Source organism: Dipodomys spectabilis, unplaced genomic scaffold (genome assembly GCF_019054845.1).
Source record: "Dipodomys spectabilis isolate Male_0828 unplaced genomic scaffold, ASM1905484v1 ptg000783l, whole genome shotgun sequence".
Taxonomy (NCBI): Eukaryota; Metazoa; Chordata; class Mammalia; order Rodentia; family Heteromyidae; genus Dipodomys; species Dipodomys spectabilis.
In genome coordinates, this window is record NW_024871460.1 from 2962265 (window position 1) to 2984136 (window position 21872).

At 40.8% G+C, this 21872-nt stretch overlaps 1 protein-coding gene across 1 annotated transcript in view; it reads right to left on the minus strand.

Moving 5' to 3' along the window:
- Positions 1–656: 656 nt before the first annotated feature.
- Fer1l6 (fer-1 like family member 6) overlaps positions 657–21872 on the minus strand; it is a 125983-nt gene continuing 104767 nt past the window's right edge. Inside the window, exons 37-40 of the mRNA XM_042673094.1 lie at positions 20288–20529; positions 15507–15670; positions 2066–2166; positions 657–840 (exon numbers count right to left, since the gene is read on the minus strand). Coding sequence (XP_042529028.1) covers positions 657–840; positions 2066–2166; positions 15507–15670; positions 20288–20529 — 691 coding nt within the window. The remainder of the gene's footprint in view (positions 841–2065; positions 2167–15506; positions 15671–20287; positions 20530–21872) is intronic.

Here is a 21872-nt window from a genome sequence, read left to right on the forward strand (position 1 = left end):
TACAGGTTAAATATCCAATATTCTGCTCAAATATTTTCAGTCTATTTGCTGTAAATATTTATATGAAATAAAGTACTTCTAGTAAAATCTCAGACAAAGAAATAAAACATTCACTCAAGTCCCATTGAGATCTCTGTTGAATATCTAGAGGTGAAGGAGTCATTATTACATGCTGTCTATAGGTAAAAACATGAATTAAGCCAAGTGCCAGTGACTCATGGCTGTAATCCTAGCTACTCAGGCGGCTGAGATCTGAGGATCAAGGTTCAAAACCAGCCTGGGAAGAAAAGTCCTCGTGAGTCTCTTGCCCTCAAGTAATTCAATAACTGTAAGTGGTGCTGTGGCTCAAAGTGGTAAAGTGATAGCCTTGAGCAAAAGAGCTCAGGAACAGTACCTAGGCCCTGAGTTCAAATCCCATGACTGACAAAACAAAACAAAAAAACCCAAAACATGAATTAAGACTTATAAAGTTAGAAAGATGGTAGTGGGGCAGAAGTGTTCTCCTCTGCAGCATGAGACACAAGGACCGTTTCTGGGCCCCCGGAGTCTACCCTTCCATCCTCAGCACAGTGTCCTGCCCCGCACATCCTTAGATGTTCACAGATGAAGAAAGAAGACGATTTGTGAACAGGGACGTTCTGGTTCCTCTGTGACTTCTATGAGCCCACCACGATCCTTCGGCTGATGGCTCCAGGCAAGGTATAGATGAAGAGGACGAGGAAGATGATAAGGATGATGAGAATGAAAGCAATAATGATGTACTTCTTATAGTTCTTCCAGATGAGGTGGTACAGACATTTAAAGGGACTCACGAACCAGGAGAAAGATGTATCTGGGCGGCTGAGGGAAAAACATTAGAGAAAGGATCTCAACATTTGACATTCTTGGGGACCCACAAGAATAAGAAGAGGCCATAGGATGGAGGGAGAAGACCGTGGCTGCCTGATAAAGAGGAACTGGAGGAGTGGACCATAGGTGATCCCCCTGTGATTTTGAAGGCTGGTCTGGAGTAGAGCCAGATCCAAGGCACAGCTCAGGTAGAGGCCAGGCTATTCCCGCCCGTCTCACCACAACCAGCTCAGTCCCACCTTTTGCATGAAGCCTGGCCTGACCACCTCAGCCCATCAGTCTTCTCATTCTGAATTCTTGTCCCACTGATTGCTTGACTTGCTCTACTCCCTTTCTGAGCCCAACATATGTTCTCAGAACTATTGTATGAGTCTCTGTTATTTCTCCCTAAAGAAACTGACGGCTCCTAGAAGATACAGCTTGCGTTTTACATTTTTTCTGTATTCTCCAAAGTGCTCTTTTAATGAGTAGTTAATTAATAAATTTGAATTAATGGATAAGTATCTACTGTTTTCCTAAGACCACAAAGGTGAAAGGCTAAAACAAGATCACTTATCTTGAGACTCTTGGGCCTGAAGGGGAATATGACAACTTCAATTTCAGAGAGACTTTTGTATACACAGTTCATATTTCTCCCTAATTATTTTTTTAATTGATATGGAATCCAGTTAAAGAAATAAGCCTTTGTTTGTTTTCTACTAATTCTACTTCTGGAGATCTAAAGTTGTGCCTTATGAGAGGAAAATATTCTCTTCATAGTACAACCACAAAGAGGCAAATGTAAGTTGAGTATTTGTTTAGGGGAAAGTAGCCGGTCACTCAAAGTTCTAGTTAGGACCACTATGACAATAAGAGACTATGACAGAAACAGATTTGAAATTTTAAGACAATTATTTTCCCGTATAATTAGAGATCAAGTTAAAAACAAAAACCTCAGGTGAAATTCATAGTCACACCAAAAAATAAGTAGAAAAATCACAGGAGAGACTTCTAGAAAGGCTGTGTGATACATTGCAGACAAGAGCCTCTCCACTTGCCGAGCACTCTTGGGTCACTTGCCGAGCACTCTTGGGTCTTTAGACATTAGAGTCTGATGGTAGGTACAAAGGTCCTAACCAGTTGGAGGACCCTGGTCACCCGACCCCTGGCCTCTGAGCCCTCCCAAGGCATTGCAGAGCCCGGGCCCCACTTCCCACGCCACCCACAGCCCACTCACTTGGGCTTGGCCAAGGGCTCTGGTTCCTTCCGGGCTTTCCCAACAGGATTTTTCTCAGCTTCTTCTGCTGTAACGAGGTGGAACTCAGCTTCCACCTTGCCCTGCGGGAAAAAGACACAAATTTTAGCATCTAGTCTTAGAGACTCTCTGGGGCAAAGGGAATGTCAGGAAGTATTTGTATTATGCGCTGATTTATTTTGAGAAATACTGTTGTCTTTTTGGTCCTGGGAGAAATCACTTTATGATGAATAATAAAAGCCACACAATGACTTTACTAATGAGTTTTGTGGAAGGAGAGTCTCCTGAGTACCCGTAGACACACAGACACCTGGGCACATGCACCACTCCACTTCCAACCACTTCACATTAATTCTAATGATAAAATTCAGCCACTGTTGGGCGCCAGTGACTCACACCTATAATCCTAGCTACTTGGGAAGTTGAGATCAAGTTCAAAGCCAGTCAGGGATAGACAGGTCTGTAAGACTCCATCTCCAAAATAAACAGCAGGCTGGACATGTGGTTCAAGTAGAAGAGCACCAGTCAAGCAAACAAGCCAGCCAGGCAAGTACGAGAGGAGTTCAAGCTCAATACCATATGCCCCTCCCCAACACCCAATAAAAATAGAAGCTTAACCATAATCAGAAAGGGCGTGAATGACTTGAGTAATGGGCCCTTTTGTGCCTGTGGCTGTGTTTCTTTTCTATCCATTTTCAAGAACAAATAGCTTTATACTTGCTTTTCAGCCATCATTTATATTTTTGTCCCCACTAATTGCTTCAGATTTATCCTTTATTCTAGCACCTTCCCATTCCCCTCCCCACCTTGCATATCCTCCTCACCCCCACTTGTAAGAAGCAGACCCTCTGATTTAAACGTTGTGAGTCATTGGTTTCTTTAGAGCCAAAGTTATAGGCTGTGATATAAATCTTGGGCTGTCAAAGGATGGGACAGGACCCGTAGATGATTCTTTCTTAGTCATTCAGTTGGTCATTATTCTAGGCACTGGGGGCTTAACAGAGATTAAGAAAAATAGAAGCCCTGATCTCTAAGCAAAAGAAGAGCACCGATTCTGGGTGGAGGACAGCAAGGCAGAATGGGCAGCAACCTGGAGCATTATAAAGAGTACTGCAGCACATTCCACCATTATTAATGATGCCATTACCATTTGCTGTACTCTCCAGATGGCACATAGATTAGATATTTCTTGGCATGTTTCTTTTGTGGTACTAGGGTTTGAACTCAGGGCCTTGCATTTGTAAGGCAGGTGTTCTACCATTGAGCCATGCCGCCAGCTCTTTTTGATTTTGCTTTTGATTTGTATTTGATATTTTAAGATGGGCTCTCACTTTCTGCCCAGGAATGCACCTGTACCTGTACCTTAATCTGCCTATTTCAGGGTACCTATCAGAGAATGACAAGACATACCATGGTTGGTTTCTTATGCCATAGAAGTCTGAGGTTCAGCTAAGACAGAGGTACTATGTGAACTTATAGATTCATCCCCCAAAAAGGAGAGATTCTCAACCAAAAGACGTGATTGCCATGATGAGGTAGCCATGGGCAAAATGAAAAAGAAGTAGAATATTTGGAATAAGGTTGAGGGGCAGGAAGAAAGAGAAAGGCATACCTGTCTAAATGAGTAAAGAAGTATAGTAGACTGTTGTTTCAGGTGAAGTTCTGAGTTCAAGTTTGGGTGGTCCCATGTAGTCTTTTTATTGCAACACTGGACTAACTCAGAATATCATTATAGCTGGGTACTGATGGCTCACACATGTAATCCTAGCTACTCAGGAGGCTGAGATCAGAGGATCATGGTTCAAAGCCAGCCCAAGCAGGAAAGTCCTTATGACTCTTATTTCCAATTAACCACCAGAAACCTGGAAAGTGGGTGCTGTGGCTCAAGTAGTAGACTGCTAGCTTTGAGCTAATGAGCTCAGGAACAGTACCCAGGCCCAGAGTTCAAGCCCCATGACGAACACACACACACACACACACACACACACACACCCCAAACCATCATTATATGTTCTGTCATCCAGGAACGTTCCATAGATCCAGGGATATGCACAGTCTCTCATTCTTACTGAGAAACAGTGGCCTCAAAGGCCGTGACTTGGTGTAAGAATACTCAGAAAGTATGTGAAAGCTGTGGATAGGAGGAATCTAAGGTTTACATTGCTTATAATACCTCTTCTATATAGCTATCAACTTGGAGTCATAATACTATATTTGAAATTGTAATTGTGATAACCTATTGATTACCTACTTGTTACAGGTTCATTTATTCTGTGATTGGTTCTATCTATGTACTTATCTACATATCTAATTATGTATGTGTGTATCTGTCTATGTAATTATGTATCTAAGTGTCTATGTAGCTATGTATCTATCTATCCATCCATCCATTGGCTTACATATATATATATATTTCTATCTCAGCAATAAGCAAGGTAGATTTCCTCTACATATATGATGAAATGATCTCAGAAAGGTCAAATAATGTTTTTAAAGTCATAAACAAAAGAAGACAATCGCTTAGAATTTGAACCTAGGTCTAAATGATGCTAAATATATATATATATATATATATATATATATATATATTTACAATAATGAGTTTCCTGACAATTTATTCATCCAATGGTAAAATAATTAGACCAGAGGTTTTACATGAGATGATTGCATGATTATCTTCATAATCACCATCTAAAGGCACTTGTGTTTTAGGGTCTCAGTTTATCTGTCAAATGGCTAGTTGCTTGCTAGAACTATCTGGCTTTTGCTTCAAAAATTTATCAAAGATAGGGTTAAAGCCCAAGGAACTCTGGTAAGACTTTATAGCCTTGTGCTCATGACAAAGGGCTTTTCTGTTTTCCTGTTTGCACAGGACTTATTTCCAGAGTTCTTTTTGAAGTGACCTCAGCTACACTGAGCAGCATTTCATATACTAGGAGTTTCATCCAGTGGCTCTGTTTGATAGAGAGTCAGTTTAAAAGGAGCTAAGCAGTTGCTAGGCTCTGGACTGCTTGGAAGGGAGGACAGAAATCAACAGAGAACACACTGGGACCAGACTGAAGTGCTCTTTGATTTCTATTACTAAGCTCAGCCATAGAGCTTTATAGCTTGTGTAGTGCTTCACGAATTCATGATTGCATTTAAAGCATTTGACAACCCAGACAAGTACATAGCATTCTGATTTCTGCTTTGCAGCCAAGGAAACCAAGCATTGATTAGGTGGCCTAATTTGCTTCACATCAGGACTTGTATCTAGGTCTCCTGACCGCAAATTTCATTTGTCTGCTCCTTGTTGTGTCCAAGTAGCTCCTTAGTGAGGAAAGCAAGAAGTGGGCTACTCATTTAACAATGAGTATACTTTCTCTGAAATGCCAAGGAGAGACCTCATCACCTTACCATTACTTTGTTATTGGTATATTCATTGACCCCAGTCTGTAAGCTGGCCTTGAGAGTTTAAGGTATTATAGTGTAGCATCATAGCACAGTTCAGCCAAGAGTAGAGCGCACAGTACACAGTGTAAACTGATCAGCCTTGAAATGAGGCTCTATTAACTGTGTGACCTTGGATGAGTTCCCTGTTCTCTCTAAGTCTCTGTGTCCTGGGGATGTTAGCAGCATGGAAGGTTACTTTTAAACATAAATGAATAAAACGCATGTACAAATGCTGAGCTTCGTACCTGGGAAGTTGAAAATCTTTAAAAATTATAATTGTCACCTTGAATACTCCACCATCAGTAGAAACACATGGCTTGATGATAAACATCTCTGTCCATCCAGAAAATACCCAGAGGAGCACCCTGGGTCCAAATGCTTAATGAAAAAATACTGAAGGAAAAGAAGGCTGAGACAGTATTAAATCAATCTGCTACAGACACTGAGTCATCGGTGGTTATCTTGGGTAGCTTTGCCTGAGCCTTACCACACTGCCTGAATGGCTGAAAATATCTGTTGGGAATCAGGAAGGTCGTGAGGGAACCAACATGTTCTGATAAATGCTGCTTCTTGTTGTCTTATCTCTCTTCACAGAGCATTTCACATCCTGCCCCAGTCATCTGTATCTAGCCAGCATCAAACGTGGGTATTGAGCTAACAATATTATCCAAGCATAATTTGAAATCAATTTAGTAAAAACCCAAAATAGAAAGTTTGAGAGACTATCTATTAACCTAAGGCCATCTGTGGCGGGCAGAAAATGATAAGAAAAGATCTCTTAAAAAAAAAAGATGCAGAATGTGTTGTACTGTATTTAACTGTTGATGAGCATCAAACTTCAGCATGCCTGGAGACTGTACACTGGGGGAAGTTGGGAGGTGATTGCATTTAGAATAGACATGCCGTCTGCATCGATGATTAGTGTTCATTATAATGCAAATCTTACTGGTATAGGTATTCTCACATATTAATGGTAGAATGTACACTGGTAAAGTTCTTTAGAAAAGGGATATATACATCATATATGCTTAGATGTACATATTATATGTGTTGGTATACATGAATGTGTGTGTATAGTCACATCCTCAACCTAGAAATTCCATTTCTGGGTGCTGAATTAAGCAAATAATTCAAAACTCACAAAAGCCTCATGCACAAAGCATGGTTATTCTTCCTTTAGGGCTTCAAATTGTCCCATTTGCCTCAATGAGCTATCCCAGGCTCATCCTGGATTTATCTGCCCTATACCTGAAGTCATTCACTTCAGGTTCAAAACCAGGATCCAAATGTTAATGTCAATTTTGTCAATAGGTCTTTTCAGTGTAAACTACTAGATGATAAATTTTTTTTAATTCATGAGTCTATAGGGATATTTTTAAAAAGGAACAAGAGAAAAATGTCCCATTTTTCATTATTGGAGGTTATCTTTTTTTTTTTTTTTCTGTACCAGTACTGGGCCTTGAACTCAGGGCCTGGGTGCTGTCTCTTAGCTTTTTCACTCAAGGCTGGTGTTCTACCACTGAGCCATAGTTCTACTTCTGGTTTTTTGGTGGTTAATTAGAGATAAGAGTTTCATGGAGTTTCCTGCCCAGGCTGACTTCAAACCATTATTCTCAAATCTCAGCCTCCTGAGTAGCTAGGATCACAGGTATTAACCATTGGTGCCCAGCTTTGGGAATGATTCTTATACTAACTCTTGGTTCCAAAATTCAGAAATTAAGAGATAAAACGAAGACTTTATTTTGTCTCTGTGGGGAGCGGGAGAGGTCAATGACTACATTTCCAGTCTATGGTGGAAAATTCTTCTTCATAGATGAATGCCAACTAAAAATGAAGACAGAATGATAGGCTTGGATGATAGATAGATACAGATAAGTGGACAGACAGGCAGAAAAAGGAAGGCAGAAAAGAAGAAAGAACAGAAGGGAAGGCAAGGGAAACAATCTTACAAAACCAATGAAATGAGCTAATCAAGGTCCTCACTGTTGCTAAAACCACTGGGTAAAAGGTGGTGGCAGCAAAGGAATTCCCCACAGTGCCAAAATGTTACCCGACCGGCTATTTGCTAAATGCCAAGGGGAAAATGTACCTTTACCAATATAACCCAGTGAAACAACCAAGTGCCATACATACAGGACAGCATGTGCTCCCTGACACACTTCACCCTGCAGTAAACAGCATCACATGCTGTGTGTTCTGGTCAAAAGAATATTTAACCAGAACGACAAACCTGTTGTGCTTCATTTCCCATTCAGAGAAGACAGAAGGGATAGGGAATAAAATAAACAACATCATGAGAAAACAGCCAGATACAACAGGCCTAATCTCATCAATTAGTCAATGCCTTAGTTTAAAAAATCAGAGGACTAATCTCAAATTATATGGACTAAAGAGAGGTAAAAACAATAGCAGTACATCAACTAGGATCAGATTTTGTAGGAAAAAAGAAATAGTTATGAAGTATATGTGGGGAGCAATGGGTATTGTTTTTATATAGACAAAGAAGTGAATATCCAATTGTACTAGGAAATCTTTATTACCTCTCTTATACATGATGCTTTCACTGTAGGAGAGTGTTTATATTCTTAAGAGATACATGATAAATACATCATTTCGGGGTGAAGTTCTAGAATGCCTATAATTTACACTCAAATAGTAAAAAAAAATACAGTAAAAAGTATCAGGTAGAGAGATAGATACCTAAACATCCTTGCACAAATATATAGACAAAATAAATATGCCAAAAACAGTAACAAGTATAGAAACAGTAACAAGTATAGAAACAGTAACAAGTATAGAAACAACAGTAACAAGTATAGAAACAGTAACAAGTATAGATAGTAGATCTGGGACCGATCATTGTATCCCTATTCCTTCAACTTCTCTGTAAATTTAATTTTTTTATAAAAAAGAATAAATGTTGAGAGAAAGGATAGTGATTACATTGTGGCCTCTTTCTCTTGAGAAGATAAAGATTTAACTATAGTTTAGAAAATATAATGTTGGAAGTGATCATGGTAATACTGAGTGAGCAAAATGAAGAAGATATAATCTATGGTATGCTTATGTTATGCAGTGCCGGGGATCCTACAGGAGGATTTACACGTGCAAGGCAATCCAAGAAGATCCTATTGTAAACATGGTCTATGACTACTGTTATATTTAGTCTATCCATAGAAAAAATATGGAAATAACCAACACATCAGCAATACTTTTCCCTAGACAGAAGATGAATGTGTGCTATTTCTTTTCTACAGTTTATCCTTTTCAATTTTTTTTATAAATATACATTATATACTCAGTCTTAAAAATACTGTCTTCATCAGCTGGGTGCTGATGGCTCCTGCCTGTAATCCCAGCTACTCAGAAGGCTGAGATTTGAGGGTTGGGGTTCAAAGTCAGTCTGGATAAGAAAAAAATGTCTATGAGACTCTTTTCTCCAATTAACCAGCACAAAGCTGGAAATGGATGTGGGGCTCAAGTGGTAGAGCACCAACCTGGAGTGAAAGGGACAGTGACCAAGCCCTGAGTTCACATCCCAATACTAACACACTCACACACACACGTACACACACACACACACACACACACACACACACACACACATACACACACAATTTATATAAAAATCCTCCCTTCTCTGATCCTACAGAATCTGAATTTCATGGGCTGCCTACCAGCTTCCTCAGCTAAGCTATGCCCTTCAAGATACTAGTAAAGTGAACCCTTTGCCCTATTCAGTGAGAAGAAACCTCCTTCCTTTAAATTGTAGTCATTAATGTCTCTGAGACTTGACCTGGGCTACTGATTTGTGGGATTCGCCTATGAAAGAAACTTCTACCTCTTACTGGAGTGATTTCTATAAAGGTAGTTTGAGGCAATGATATCAGGATGGGGTATCAGGTGCATGGTGCCATGTGTTCATGAAGAGCATGTACTGTAGGCATGTCCTTTGCTTTCCCAAGGGCACTCAAGCCTCAGCAATCTCCTGAGCTCTTTTACACAGCCCTTGAGGACAGCCACATTCCACCCTAGACATTGTGCGATCCAAACGTCTAAATCATCCTGCTTGGGGTACTGATAAGCAGCTTTAAAAATAGACCTGGCAGATGGCAGTGAATGTAAACAAACCCCTTCTTCCCTGCCAGTAGCTGGGACAAGAAAACAGTGATGATGTAAATGCTTCAAATCATTGGGAGAGGGTCAGTGTTGTGATGATATTGGAGAACCTGCCCGGCCTTGGAGGCCAACCATTCCAGCCCATTCGGTTAGAGGCCTGGACCTTGAGGCTTGGAGACAAGAAGTGCTCCAAGTGGCAGAGGTTTTCTATTACGCTCTTTTCTCTGAGACCCTCCACCTTGTTAAAGTACGAAAAGAATGTCACTGGTGGCTGAGCTTCCCCCATGGGGCTACTAGAAGAGGTTTGTACCTTGGTTTCAGGCCCAGCAGGGTTTTCAAGGTCTGGGTCACCTGCTAGAGTCAGCCCAGAGAGCTGTGTGGAGAAAGGCATTGAGTTCTGTTCTCCCTTTACGATGTATAAGACACAAAAAAGAGGCTCCTTGTTGCCCGTTGGGAGTCAAGGGGAGACCTGCCCTCTTCCTTCTCAGAGTGTTATTTTGAAAAGAGCTGTAATTATACGTGTTCTTTCTTCTCTTTGAAATGTTCATAAATCATTTTGTAGACTGGATAGGCTTCTGCCCTTATCAGGAATGTCTTTCTCAATGACTCTGGAGTCAATTTTGTGAAATGTAAACATCAAGAGATTTAGCACCCTAGTTCGGCCAGCTTCTGTAGGCCTTGTAACCCTTGCTACCCTGGAGGCCGAAGCAGGATGAGCAGAAGTTTCTAGGCCAATCTTGAAACACATTGAAACTTTGTCTCAAATGCCTTAAAAATAAATAAAAAAGATTTTTAGAGAGATGAGGGCTGAGGGATAATCCCTATTTTTATTATGAGGGAGCACAGAGGCCTAACTTCTGCCAGTATATTATTCCTATTTGCAAAATTACCTTGTATTGCAAAGATTTGCTAATTTTCTGCCTCCTACTAGTAAAGCCAAGGGTCTAACACAGGTGGTTGCTCTAGTTACTGAGAAAATCTAGAATGAACAAGGTCTGACAGATGTCAGTGAAGTCCTCTTGGAGAGAACTAGTTATCACTAACTTTGAAAATAGGTATACGGAAGGTAATAACCACTAGACTACACATGGGATGAGGTTTCTTTCAGTCTTTGTAATCTCTTTTTTAAAATTACTATTATCTTTAAGCAGTTGTATCAAGGAGTTTGCCATTTAACAAAGCAGTTCTGAATACAATATATCTTTTTTTGGGAGGGGGTCCAGTCGTGGGGCCTGAACTCTGGGCCTGGGCACTGTCCCTCAGCTCTTCAGCTCAAGGCTAGCACTCTACCACTTGAGCCACAGCGCAACTTCCGGCTTTTTTTTTCTTTTTGCTTATGTGGTGCTGAGGAATTGAACCCAGGGCCTCATGCATGCAAGGCAAGCACTCTACCACTGAGCCACCTTCCCAGCCCCAAATACAATATATCTTGATCAGTGTCACCCCTTTCAACATTTTTATCCACTCTGTAATGTCTGAGCCGCTTGCTTATGATACACATCACATTATGGGTTGATGATTATTTAGTAATAGAATTGTTTTTTTTATCTTCTACTATATGTGTGGAGAAGCTTTCTGTGTTGGAAGAAGGTTTTGCTTTATGTTTTATTTTCACAGTAGATGTCACCTGAGCCTTCCATGCAGAAGCCTGCAGATGAGCCCAGAATCAGATTTCACATCTTTCTGCCTCCATGATCCTCTGCTAGAAAAGGAAGGGTAGTGCACAGTGGTTAAGGCCAAGGAACTTAGACCCACACTGCTTGGGTCTGAGTCTTGACGAGCTATGTTAACATGAGATAAGTTACTTAATCTCTGTATACCTCACCTTCCTTTTTTGTAAACTAGAGTCTGATAACACACACACACACACACACACACACACACACACACACACACAGATAAATGAGTCAGTCTATATTAAGCATTTAAATGGTAGAAGTCAACAAAGTGCTCCGAAATGAGACTCAATTGAGAGCATTTCTTCAGAGCTTGCTGTAGAAAGGAGTCAGCTTCTATCACTTCTGTTTAGCATAAACTCACAGACAGAGGACTAGGTAGCTTCACAGTGAACAAAGACTTTACATTAGCTCTGAATGGAGGGTGCTGGTTTGGGGGAGGTAAAAGCCAGCTGACTGTGTGACTGGGTGGCAGAGCTTCTTGGAAACAGGGGCAAGGTCAGGGAAAACGGTGTCTTTGATCAAGCCTGCCCATGTGGGGCTGATCACTGCAGAAGATGTGCTTTGATTTCTTGAGATATGTGTCACCTAAGTCAAGGGTCAGAGGCCAGGAGTCAGAAGTGGGATGTCAGACTTCTATAGTCATATTAGGTCTGGCCATTGTCACTTTGTGTTTCCAGTCCTTCAGAATTGTGTCTGGCACAATCCATTCATACTAGCAATACTTGTTATTGCTGTGGTCAAAGCATGCAACACTCTAAAAGCTCATGGTTGCTGGATGCTTCTCTGGTCTGTGTTCCTACAACAAGCTCTTTGGGCTATGGGCTACATCCCATTCATCTCTGATTCGGGACACTACTCCCAAAGACCCACCCAGAAAATGTTCCCTTTAAGCATTCAACAAGTGACTAGCAGCAGGAGCAGTACAGTAACCGCTAAAAGGGAAACTTTCTCATTAACAGAGATGAAGAATATTTCATTGAAAGCTCCTACACTTAATAATAAGAGAGTCATTGTCATAAGGTAGATGAGTCTATCATCTTGGCAAATACCATTTATGAAATAGCTTGAAGCACAGTATTGAAAGCTTAGTCTCCTCTACCCTTCACCCCACTCTTAACCCGTTAGAATCAGACAGTGCTCACTGACTAAGATATTCCCCTATTCCTAGTTAGAAACATTTCCCTTGTCTTAAGGCCCAAATAGGAGATGGGAACAGGGAATGGTTAAAATACTTACTGCCAAGCAATGGTTCAAACCAAATTCTGACAATTGTGGAGCACTTTATTTGTGCTGGGCACACAGATTCTGTGACTTTTAAGACACCGAATAGCTCTGTGTGGTGCATATGTTCTTCTTTCCTATTTTTGCAGGTAAAGAAGCTGAGACTTAGGGAGATAAAGTTACCTGAAGTCACACAGCTGGTAAGTAACAGAACCAGACGTTGTCCCTAAGATGGCCTTGAAGGGGTACCCTGGGGACAGTGACAATCACATTTCCTTCGCCCCAGATGCTGCCAACCACTAACATTTTTTTTCTTGATCGCCTATTACAGAAATTTCATATAAAGAATCAGTGTTTATATGGTCTCTTGTGACTGGCTTCTTTCACTTGGCATGTTTGCAAAGTATATCCATGTAGTATGTATGAATCCTTCACTCTTTTCTATGGCTGAGTAATATTCCATTGTGCAGTTACATCCTTCCTTATGTATGCATTCCTCTGCTGTTGGACATTTGGGTGTTTCCACTTTTAGCATATTAGAAACAAGGCTGTTAAAGAGATCACAACCTTGTTTTTTAAGGTTGCCAGGGAACATTCTGATGCTACATTCAACAGCCCTGGAGTCTTTGTCATTTCACCGTAATGGCTAAGAAGTCTTTGACATCATAACCCAATAACCCGTCAAAGTTCACACTCTCTGGGCTTGCTTCATCATTTCTTTTCTTATCTTTCCTGTTATTTTTATTTATTTTATTTTATTTATTTTTTGGGGTCTGGTCGTGGGGCCTGAACTCTGGGCCTAGGCGCTGTCCCTCAGCTTTTCAACTCAAGGCTGGCTGGCGCTCTACCACTTGAGCCACAGTACCACTTCCGGCTTTTTTCTTTTTGCTTATGTGATGCTGAGGAATCGAACCCAGGGCCTCAGGCTCTACCACTCAGCCACCTTCCCAGTCCCTTTCCTGTTCTTTTTAAACCATTCTCTTTCTCTGCCTCTTCTAGGCGCAACTCTAGCTCTTCTCTGTCTCTTTCTCCAATTTGATCCTCTCCTCCCCATTGTGAGTCCACGCCCCTAACCTTCCAGTGGAAACTGCTCAGTGGCTGCCTCCTGAGAATAAATGAAACATTCAACCTGGCCTTGTGACCTGCACACCTGCATGCCAGGGGCTCGCCACCTTGCCCACGCCATCTCGCCATGCTCTGCTTTGGAAGGATTTTTTTTTTTTTAGTTCATACTTTGGTGTTTCAAGACCAGATTTGCTTTCACCTCTGAGTCTTTCCCTGAGATATTTGCTCAGTGGAAAGATGCTTTCCTTGTGTTTTCTCTCCTGTGGCTCAGTCAGTCTCAATGTAGTTTCACAGCCATAGAAAGGCCTACCAGCACTGGGTACTCTTTAATTCTGCACTGTGCCTCCCACCTGGTCTTTTCTTTTGTTGTAAACTGTGCCTTTGCCTTGTGTGTCTGCGAGGGTATCATTCATTAACTTTACATTGTAAGTTCTATGATGGTGGAGAATTTATCTATATTACTCTATTTTATTCCCAGGGCCTATCATTAAATAGATATGCAGTCAATGTTTATTGGATGAAATGAAGAAACAAATAAATAGCATGGAAGATGAAAATGAGAGAACAGAAGTGGGCTGTCCATGTTTGGGGAATGCTGAAGGAGTGTAAGAACGATACAAGATGACTGAAGCTATATGATTGTGCATGTATATATATATATATATATATATATATATATTAATGTATAGTCACAAGAATGATGTCACAAAGTTATGAACTTGAACCTGGATTTCTGGTCTTGACCCTCCTCATTTCCTAACCTCATTGGACATGTTAGAAATTCTGGCTACTGATCCTTCCAACTGGGGCTCCGTCACTGTGATTTTCATCTAGAAAATTCCTTTCATTGTCCTTTGTTCTTGATAAACCACATTTTGTTCTGCATGGTACATCAACTCCTTCCTGGAGAATGAGATTGCTCTCTTCTGTGCATTTCACACTTGAATTGTCTCATGAATGACTTTAGTGGGAACACCTTTGTCTCTCTTTCCAGCTTACAGCTGTTTGACCACAGACGCCACGACAAATTCATTTCTGAATTCCTTCATTCATCTGACAAACATCAACTGAGCATCTATTAAGTGCTAAACCCTGAGCCTAGAACCAACCTCAGAGTGGTAAGGCCTCAGTAAGTCTTTAAGGCTTTTTACCAGACTTACCAATCATTGAGGACTAAACTGACAATGGAGCAAAATAAAAAGCTTCCAGAAAACACAGCAGGACTAGACACCATGGGTCAGCCCCGCTGCTGCCATTTACCCAGTTAGCTACAACGGGAACCCCTGCCTCACCCCCATTGGACCCTGAGAGCAGAGACAGAAGTTAGCAGCAGACCAAAGAATCCACTTATCAGCTTCAGAGCCTTAGTACAACCTCCCTGATGGCTTAAGTCAGTCCTCCTCCCCCACAGGCTGGAAGGAGGAAGCGAAATGTTCTCTCTGATATCTGTGAAAGGTCCAAAATTCCTACCTCACATTCCACCCGTGCTGGCAATTTGGAAAAGACTAAATGGATCTCCCCTCTACTACCTTCTTGAGGATGTTTTCAGCAAACGGACCATTAAAAAAAAGAAATAGAATCTCATGTTTGAGGGTAAAAGGATAAGATAAACTAACATCAAAATTGTACTTTATGCATACTGTCAGGTGATGTTGAGGAAAAAAATGGAGGCAGGGCTGTTAAGTTCAGACCCAAAAGGTAGAAAACCACCCCAACACAGATAGCTGTTCCATCAGATAGTTGAAATGCAGAGGCTTAATGCATTTACAGAGCTTCAGAAACTTGCTTCTCAGTGGGACCTTTGCTTCAAGGACTTGACCTCACTGCAAAGCACTTAGTTTGAAATTCACCAAATGACTCATTGAAAGAGCACCAGGGTCCCCTGGCCTCACACAGCTGTCACTTACTGTCAGCTCTTTGCTTTTAGCAAAAGGCCACCAGCCACGCACTCGCTTTTGCTGGAATATAGAGATCCTGTTCTCCTCACTTGCATTTTCAAACTTGGAGAGATCACAGGCTTTGGCAGACTTGGCTGCTCGAGGGAAGCTGTTGAGGTTCATCTCCAGGGAGCCTGTGGAGAGAAAGATGCTCAGGAAAGCTATGCGAATGCTTTCACAGGGAATGGAAGGCTTTTCAGTCAACACCGGAAGTCAGCCATTCACCCGCTAGTCATTCACACGCTGCCTTGGATGTCACATGCGTTGTGCAGTGGGAGTACAGCTATGACCGAGACATGCAGGTGCCACTGAAAAACTGAAGCATGGTGGCAGACAGGGACAAGGCAGAGCGGTTGTGCACCACTTCCAGGCCTCAGTTTTGAGGGCTTTCACTGCTGACCGCCTTCCCTACTGTCTGAAACCAGCGCCCAGAGTCTTCCTCAGCTTGTTTTTTTCTGCTTCAGCACTGAGCTTCCCACAAGAATCTCCCACCCCATATACCATGTCACCTCCCTTTTGGACACCATTGAACTTCTTCAGGGTGGAGATTGAGCCCCTCCACCCATGACACTGGAGGGCACTCAGTAGGTCCTCTAGGATATTTTTGCAGACTAAGATACTGTGATGAGAGAGTTTTGTATCTCCCTTTAGCTATTTTTTCCCTTTATAAAATAATACTTGGTAATCCTGGAAATTTTACTGCATGCCTATTAGCAGAAAAAAAGTATTGAAAAAGTTTTCAAAATTCCATCCTCCAAAAGCAGGCTCTTGTGCTATTGCTGTCTTGTTGCTGGTCCTATTCTCCTCTCTCTCTTCCTCTTTCTCTTTCACATCTCTGACTAGCTCTTTTTCCTATACATGTCAATATACATTTATACGTATAAATCTCATATATAAATCTCAGTATATATATAAAAATATCTATATATAAATCTCAAAATCTCATTGTATATAAATCTTATTTTATATATGTAAACCTCAATTTTAAATCTTTATATATGACATATATTTTTTTACAAAAAATATGAGTCTTTTCCCTAATGCATCCAGCTCAACTTTCCAATTCATTAACTATTCCAGTATTTTAATGATGGCATGTTTTTCAGCTATTGATTGCTTAGTATGTAGAAGGTGCTGTGGTTGGTTCTTTAATTGGATTGTCCCATTTTTATAGTTATACCATCCTACGAAGTATGCAATATTGCCATCCTCATTTTACAAATGAGTTAAACAGATATAGAATATCAACTTATATCAATTTGAATGCATAGATGGCCAATTCACTACAATTTATTTAGCCAATCCCCTAGTAATGGCTGCTCGGGCTGGTTTCATTTTTTTCCCCTTAAAATAAATAACACTGACTTTATTCTTCGTGTAAAAAATAAAAATTGGACTATGAAGCCATCATAACCCTCATCCCAAAACCAGGCAGGGACTCATCAAAGAAAGAGAACTATAGACCCATTTCTTTGATGAACATTGATGCAAAACTTCTCAACAAAATTTTGGCCAACCGACTTCAACAATTCATCCAAAAAATCATACACCACGATCAAACAGGATTCATTTCAGGGATGCAAAGCTGGTTCAATATACGCAAATCAATTAATATTATTCATCACATCAACAGGAGCAAGAATAAGAACCACATGGTTATCTCAATAGACGCAGAAAAAGCATTCGACAAGATCCAACACCCCTTTATGATGAAGGTTTTGGAAAAATTAGGAATCCATGGAACATTCCTCAATACAATAAAGGCTGTATATGACAAACCTACAGCCAGCATTATACTCAATGGTGAAAAACTAAAGCCATTTCCTCTTAACTCAGGAACAAGACAAGGATGCCCACTCTCTCCACTTCTCTTCAATCTAGTATTAGAATGCCTAGCTACAGCAATAAGACAAGATACAGACATAAAGGGGATCCAAATAGGGAAAGAAGAAATAAAACTCTCCCTCTTTGCAGATGACATGATCTTGTATTTAAAGAATCCCATAGACTCCACTCCCAAATTACTCAAGCTGATTCAAAACTTTGGCAAAGTAGCAGGTTATAAAATTAACCCCCCAAAATCAATGGCTTTTCTGTATGCCAACAATGAGAAAAGTGTGGCTGAAATTAGGAAAGCAACTCCATTTGTAATAGCCCCACAAAAAATAAAATACCTAGGAATTAACTTAACTAAACAAGTGAAGGACCTCTATGATGAAAACTTTAAAATCTTGAAAAAGGAAATCAACACAGAACTTAAAAAATGGCAAAACCTCCCATGCTCCTGGATTGGAAAGATTAACATCGTAAAAATGGCAATACTTCCCAAGGCTATCTACAAATTCAACGCAATACCTATCAAAATTCCACCCTCATTCTTCAAGGAAATAGAAGAGGCAATTCAAAAATTCATATGGAACAATAAAAGACCCCGAATAGCAAAAACACTCCTCAACGGAAAGAACACTGCTGGAGGAATATCAATACCAAATTTCAAACTCTACTATAAAGCCATAGTAATCAAAACAGCTTGGTATTGGCATAAGAACAGACCTCAGGACCAATGGAGTAGAATTGAAAACCCAGAAATGAACCTACAGACCTATAGCCATCTAATCTTCGATAAGGGAGCTAAAACAATAGAATGGAAGACAGACAGCCTCTTCAGTAAATGGTGCTTGCAAAACTGGTTAACTACATGTAGAAAACTAAAGCTAGATCCTTATATATCACCCTGCACCAGAATCAACTCCAAATGGATCAAAGACCTTGAACTCAAAGCAGACACTCTGAAAACATTACAGGATGGAATAGGAGAAACCCTAGGTCTCCTTGGCTCAGGCCGAAATTTTCTGAATAGAGACCCGGAAACACAACAAATCAAAGAAAGGTTGGACAAATGGGATTGCATAAGGTTGTAGAGCTTCTGCAGGGCAAATGACATAGCTAGCAAGATCAATAGAAAGCCCACGGATTGGGAGAAGATCTTTACTAGCCATACAACGGACAAGGGTCTCATATCTAAAATATACTTGGAACTCAAAAAATTAAACCACCCAACAACAAATCCTCAAAGAAACAACTGCCCAATAAGTAAGTGGGCGAAAGACTTAAAGAGAAGCTTCTCTGAAGAAGAAAGAAGGATGGCCAATAGACACATGAAGAAATGTTCAACATCCCTAGCCATAAAAGAAATGCAAATCAAAACAACATTGAGATATCACCTCACTCCAGTTAGAACAGCAAAAATCAAGAACTCTAACAACAACAGATGCTGGAGGGGATGTGGACAGAAAGGAACCATACTTCATTGTTGGTGGGAATGTAAACTTGTTCAACCACTTTGGAAAGCAGTATGGAGGTTCCTCAAAAGACTTCACATAGAACTCCCCTATGACCCAGCAATCCCACTTTTGGGCATTTACCCTAATGTTTACAAAAAAGATCACACTAAAGCTACCAGCACAACTATGTTTATTGCACCATTATTTACCATAGCTAAGATATGGAACCAACCCAGATGCCCCTCAGTAGATGAATGGATCAAGAAAATGTGGTATATATACACAACGGAATTCTATGCCTCCATCAGAAAGAATGACATTTCCCCATTTGTTAGGAAATGGAAAGGCTTGGAAAAAATTATATTAAGTGAAGTAAGCCAGGCCCAAAGAAACATAGGTCCCATGGTTTCCCTTATTTGCAATATCTAGTATAGGTATGAGTCAAGCGGAAAAAGTCAGATAATGTGATGTTAGGAAAACAAACCCTCAAATATGTATTTTAATGTTTTTGTTTCTTTCATGCATGTGTTTCTAATGCATTTATAAGATTATTTCTTTGTTGCTTTGTATGTCCCTCCCCCACAGTGTAACCCCCGCTTTCACTATATTTGATGTCAGCATAACATGTGGAGGAGATGGGGACAAACAAGTCATTTAAGGATTCAGGTGGACCTGTTGCAACAATGAGAAGTACAAAATGTCATGTCAAAACCAGCTTTACAATGTCGGTGTGGGGGGGGGGGGTATGATTGGGTGCGGGGGAGGGGGGAGGCTGGGAAGGGAGGTGAAGGGTAAATAAAGGAGGAGGCTGCAATGCTTGGTAAGAAATGTATGCATTATCCTGCCCATGTAATTGTAACCCCTCTGTACAGTATGTTCTCAAATAAAATAAAATTAAATTAAAAAAAAAAATTGGATTGGGCACTAGTAGGTACTGTTGGCTCATGCCTATAATCCTAACTACTCAAGAAGCTATCTGAGAGCATCATGGTTTAAAGCAAGCCAGGAGGAAAGTCCATAAGACTTTTATCCCAAATCAACCAGAAAAAAAGCCAGAAGTGGAGCACTATGACTCAAGTAGTAGAGTACTAGCCTGTAGGGGAAAAAAACTGAGGGACAGGGCCCAGGCCCTGAGTTCAAGACTTAAAACTGGCCCACTTGTGCACATACATGCACATACACAAATCGAACTTAGCTCTTCAAAAACTGAGACGGGGCTAGGAAGGTGGGTGGGTGGTAAAGTGCTTGCCTTGCATGCATGAGGCTCTGGGTTCGATTCCTCAGCACCACATAAGCAGAAAAAAACAGATATGGCACTGTGTCTCAAGTGGTAGAGCGCTAGCTTTGAGCTGAAGAGCTGAGGGACAGCACCCAGGCCCAGAGTTCAGGCCCCATGACTGACCAAAACAAAACAACAACTGAGATAGAACCTTTAAAAATACAAACTGGATGAAGCCATTGGCTTACCTAGGAAGTCATCTGAGGACAGCCTTTCAAAATCCCAGACCTGGAGCACCAACACGGCTGGAGTCTTACACTCCATCTTCTCTAAGGAGAAGATGTTCTCCCTCTTGGTGATGACCATTTGCTTCTCAGCGGGGAGGTACTGAAAGGGAAACAGGAAGCGCCAGTTGAAGTTGCCCTCGCCAGTCAGAGAGTTGTAGTGCACGTCTGTCTCCTGCTTGTCATCTTCCAAACCCTTTATCCACCTGAACAAAGAAGATGAAGCACATACAAACACTCAGAATTCGGGCATCAGTACTAATCAAGAGTGACTGAACTAGTTTCAGTGTAGTCAGAACATAACTTTAAGATGAGTAGTACAGTACATCTATATCTATATCTATTTATCTATCTACCTATCTATCTATAGTTGGATTCAAATGGAAGTTGCCATTTTAACTTGAAAGAGGAAAGAAGTTGAACAGAAACAAGACTTATTCTAAGGCATGTTGGGATATGTTTTTTAATTGGTTGGGTAGAGCTGAATTTCTTGCAATCAAGAAAGAAGATTGAGGAAGTGGGACATGGAAGTATTATCACCCCTGCCCCCCTGGGAACCATCTTTGTGAGGTGTGTTAACCCTGTACCAGATTATCCACCACAGTGAGGGCTTTCATATTGGTCTTATTCAGATGCGATGCCAGGCCTTCATGGGCCTGTACCTATGCTATGAGAATTGGAATCATCCAGAGAGAACCAATTTCCTGGCTCTGCAGCCCACAGGCCAGGACCAATGTGACATGGTAGAAGGACTGCCAGGAGCCACAGTAGGTAAATCCAAGATTGGATCTTGGAGCTTGGAAGTTATCTAACTCCTCTGAACTCCCTTGTATCTGTAAGTCAAAGGCAACATCTTGCCTGATTTATAGGGTTGTTCTGAAGAATTATATGAAAATATCTGTAAAGTGTTTTGACCTATAATGTCCTTTCTAGTTATTATTATCTGATCTTCCTCTTCCATGCCAGAATAACACAGGTTGCAATTAATATATGGTTCCCTATCTAGAAGCATTGTACTGATATGTTATAGTGAAACCATTCTGTACAGTTACTTAAAGATAATAAAAATAAATATCATGTATATTCTATATCATCATCTATATTCTCTATCTTATTTATCTATGGTTCCTTAGTACTTTATCCATAGCGAATTTATTCAGAAATACCTATTTTTATTCAAGCTAATTGACAACCCAAATCACATTCTCTCTGAAAGTAGACATCTCTTCTCTGCAGGAACAGGAAGGGGAAAATGAAGCTCCTTCTCATCACAGAAGAGTGGAGTCACCTGGGGCATGGGCTCAGTTATTTAGAAAAACATGGGCATGGAAGAGAGAGAAAATAGTGTAAGATGAGAAAAGGGAAATACCACAGACTATTTACCAGTTAGGTGGAAGGATATAAACTATGAAATCACTGAGACGAGGCCAGCAACATGGGGGTGGTGGTGAGGGGCGGTGGAGAGGAGGAAGTGTGTTGCTACAGAGGTTAAGAAAGTACTTCCTGGGGCTGGGAAGGTGGCTCAGTGGTAGAGCGCTTGCCTTGCATG